The sequence below is a fragment of the Rasamsonia emersonii genome, assembly GCF_000968595.1.
Source record: "Rasamsonia emersonii CBS 393.64 chromosome Unknown ctg1118621760700, whole genome shotgun sequence".
Taxonomy (NCBI): domain Eukaryota; kingdom Fungi; phylum Ascomycota; class Eurotiomycetes; order Eurotiales; family Trichocomaceae; genus Rasamsonia; species Rasamsonia emersonii.
Window position 1 is genome coordinate 11,350 of NW_013562799.1, and position 2,212 is coordinate 13,561.

The 2,212-nt window shown below is 58.3% G+C and overlaps 1 protein-coding gene across 1 annotated transcript; it reads right to left on the reverse strand.

The window, feature by feature from the left end:
• Positions 1–471: 471 nt before the first annotated feature.
• Positions 472–2,086, reverse strand: T310_8286 (uncharacterized protein; the record flags this gene model as incomplete). Its single annotated transcript, XM_013468934.1, has 2 exons — positions 472–1,582; positions 1,647–2,086. The coding sequence occupies 2 exons, from the start codon at positions 2,084–2,086 to the stop codon at positions 472–474; spliced, it is 1,551 nt and encodes a 516-aa protein (XP_013324388.1).
• Positions 2,087–2,212: the final 126 nt, after the last annotated feature.

A 2,212-nucleotide genomic window follows, 5' to 3' on the forward strand; every position in this document is an offset into this window, starting at 1 on the left:
CTCAGACTCAGACCCAAACCCCAGCTCTGTCCGCAGAATAAAGGTGAGTGGATGAGAGGATGGATGACAGGTGAGTATCGTAGATAGGTAGTAGGTAAGATAGTGGCAGAAGGGTACAAGGGTAGACAGAGTGCGGATGCATATACACAAGAGGTAGGGAGGTAGGTGGTAGATAGACAGGTAGACAAGAGCATGATCCAACCGATTCCGCTGCCCCAGAGATAAAGAATACAGGTAACCAAACCCATTCGACATTTAATCATCCTCGATCAATGGCAATCACAGGTATCAATCAACAAGGCAGAGAAAAGGAGAGGAGAGATACTAAAATAGATAGCATAAAAGAAAATCCAGCTAACGCAGCCGGTCGAGGAGAATGAAAAAAAAAAGAAGACATTGCGATTAAAAAGGTAGATCCTTCTCAGTAGAGGGCATGGTATGGAGTTGTCTGCCGACAGACGAGGTATCTTTTCAGATGTCCCCGAACATCTCGTCCAGCTCGTCGACCTCTACGGTCTCTGGGCTGCGCAGATCACTCCACGAATCAACGATCATGTCGAAATCAAACGTCGTCGCCCTCAGCTGCTTCTGCGGCATGTCGACTTTGGATGAGAAACCAGTCTCGACCATATCGATGGTGCGCTTGAGAGCCGACACCGGAGCGGCGGCCGCGGGCAAGTCGTCCACTACAGACGCGGGAGTCGCACCACGGACGCTGTCAGCAATACTCTGTTTCAACGAGTGAAGGCCGTTCGTTGCCTCGTCGCAGCCTTCGGCGGTTGAGCCAGCAGCCGACGTAGCACTCGTGCCAGACGAGAGCGACGATGATACCGAAGACAGCGACGGCGATGGCGACGTGCCAAAGAGCGCCGCAGCGGCCGCCTCGTCCAGATCCTGCTCCCGATCGTGGGAGCCTCCATGCGAGAAGTAATCGCCATATTGATCCCCGTGTAGTTGGTTCTCTGCCATGGACGAGAGGGGGTCCTCGTCCATTGGCGACCCCGGGAAGCCTTCCGTCGGCCCTTTGGACTCATTGCCGCCGTCGAAGCTCGCGACGCTGGCCGTCCCTTGCCGGCTGGCCTTTTCTTCCGACGCGCGTTCGCGAACAGAGCTGGCGGTCTGGGTGAACTCCCTCTCGTCACCCTCCAGGGGCGGAGAAGCAGCCCGGTGATTGTGCACGAGGCGATGATGGCGGGGATCGGAGAAACCGCCACCAGGCGCGCCTGGGTCGCCAGGGGCCTGGCCGTTCATGTCTGCTTGATCCTCCTCAAACTCGGGGGACGACAGGTCCACCTCGGGACTGGGACTGAGACGCGCGCGCTCCCTAGCCAGAGCGTCCTCCTCATCCTGATCGACGCTCGCGCTGGACAGACTGGGCGTCATTCGCTTCCCGTCCACGATGACAGAATCGTCCAGGTTCTCCGGCAGAGGCTGGGCGGGGCAGGTCGTGAGGTAGTAGAACACCTTGCGAGGATGGACCGGTATTAACTCCTTGGCGATCGGGCAAGGAGAGAGCGCGGTCCACGGGCGCTTCATGTAGGCGCTTAGCCGAGAGGAGAGCAAGGCGGCAGGATTGGCGGAACTAGACAAGATCATTATTAGGACGGAGGGGACGCGCGGTCTCGCGAAGAAGAATGACTACTTACTTTGCGACGGTCTCGTTGACCGTGGTTAGCACGGCAGCCAGTTCTCGAACCAGATGCGGTCGGTTCCCAGTCTTCTCCAACTGCTGGATGGCGGCGACGACGACGTCGTCGTTGATTCCCTCAGTATCGACTTTGGGGATGCCTCCGTCGGCGGGGGAGGGCGGCGGCGTGTGCTCGTAGGCACCTCGCGCGCCCTTTGACGGATTCCCATCCGCAGGTCCCTTTCCCTGAGCGGCAGCTGGGAGAGAAGCTGTATTCGTGTCTGGCGACTGTGATTCCGGGTCATGCGACCTCTTTACCTTCTTGGACGGCGGAAACGGCTCGTCAGTCGCACTAGACGCCTTGGATGCCGACGGCGACCGGTTCGAACGCGAGGCATTTGGCAGGTGGATGCCTAGCGACGGTAGCGACAGGGACTTCCGGCGGGTATTGTAAGGCATCTTTGCGAAAGGAAGGTAATATCACAGCGACAGACACGGGAGAAGGGAGGGATTGGGGAGGGAATGGGATGGATTGGAGATGGGAGACGAGATGTTGCGGAAGGGGGGGGGGGNGGGGGGANACGG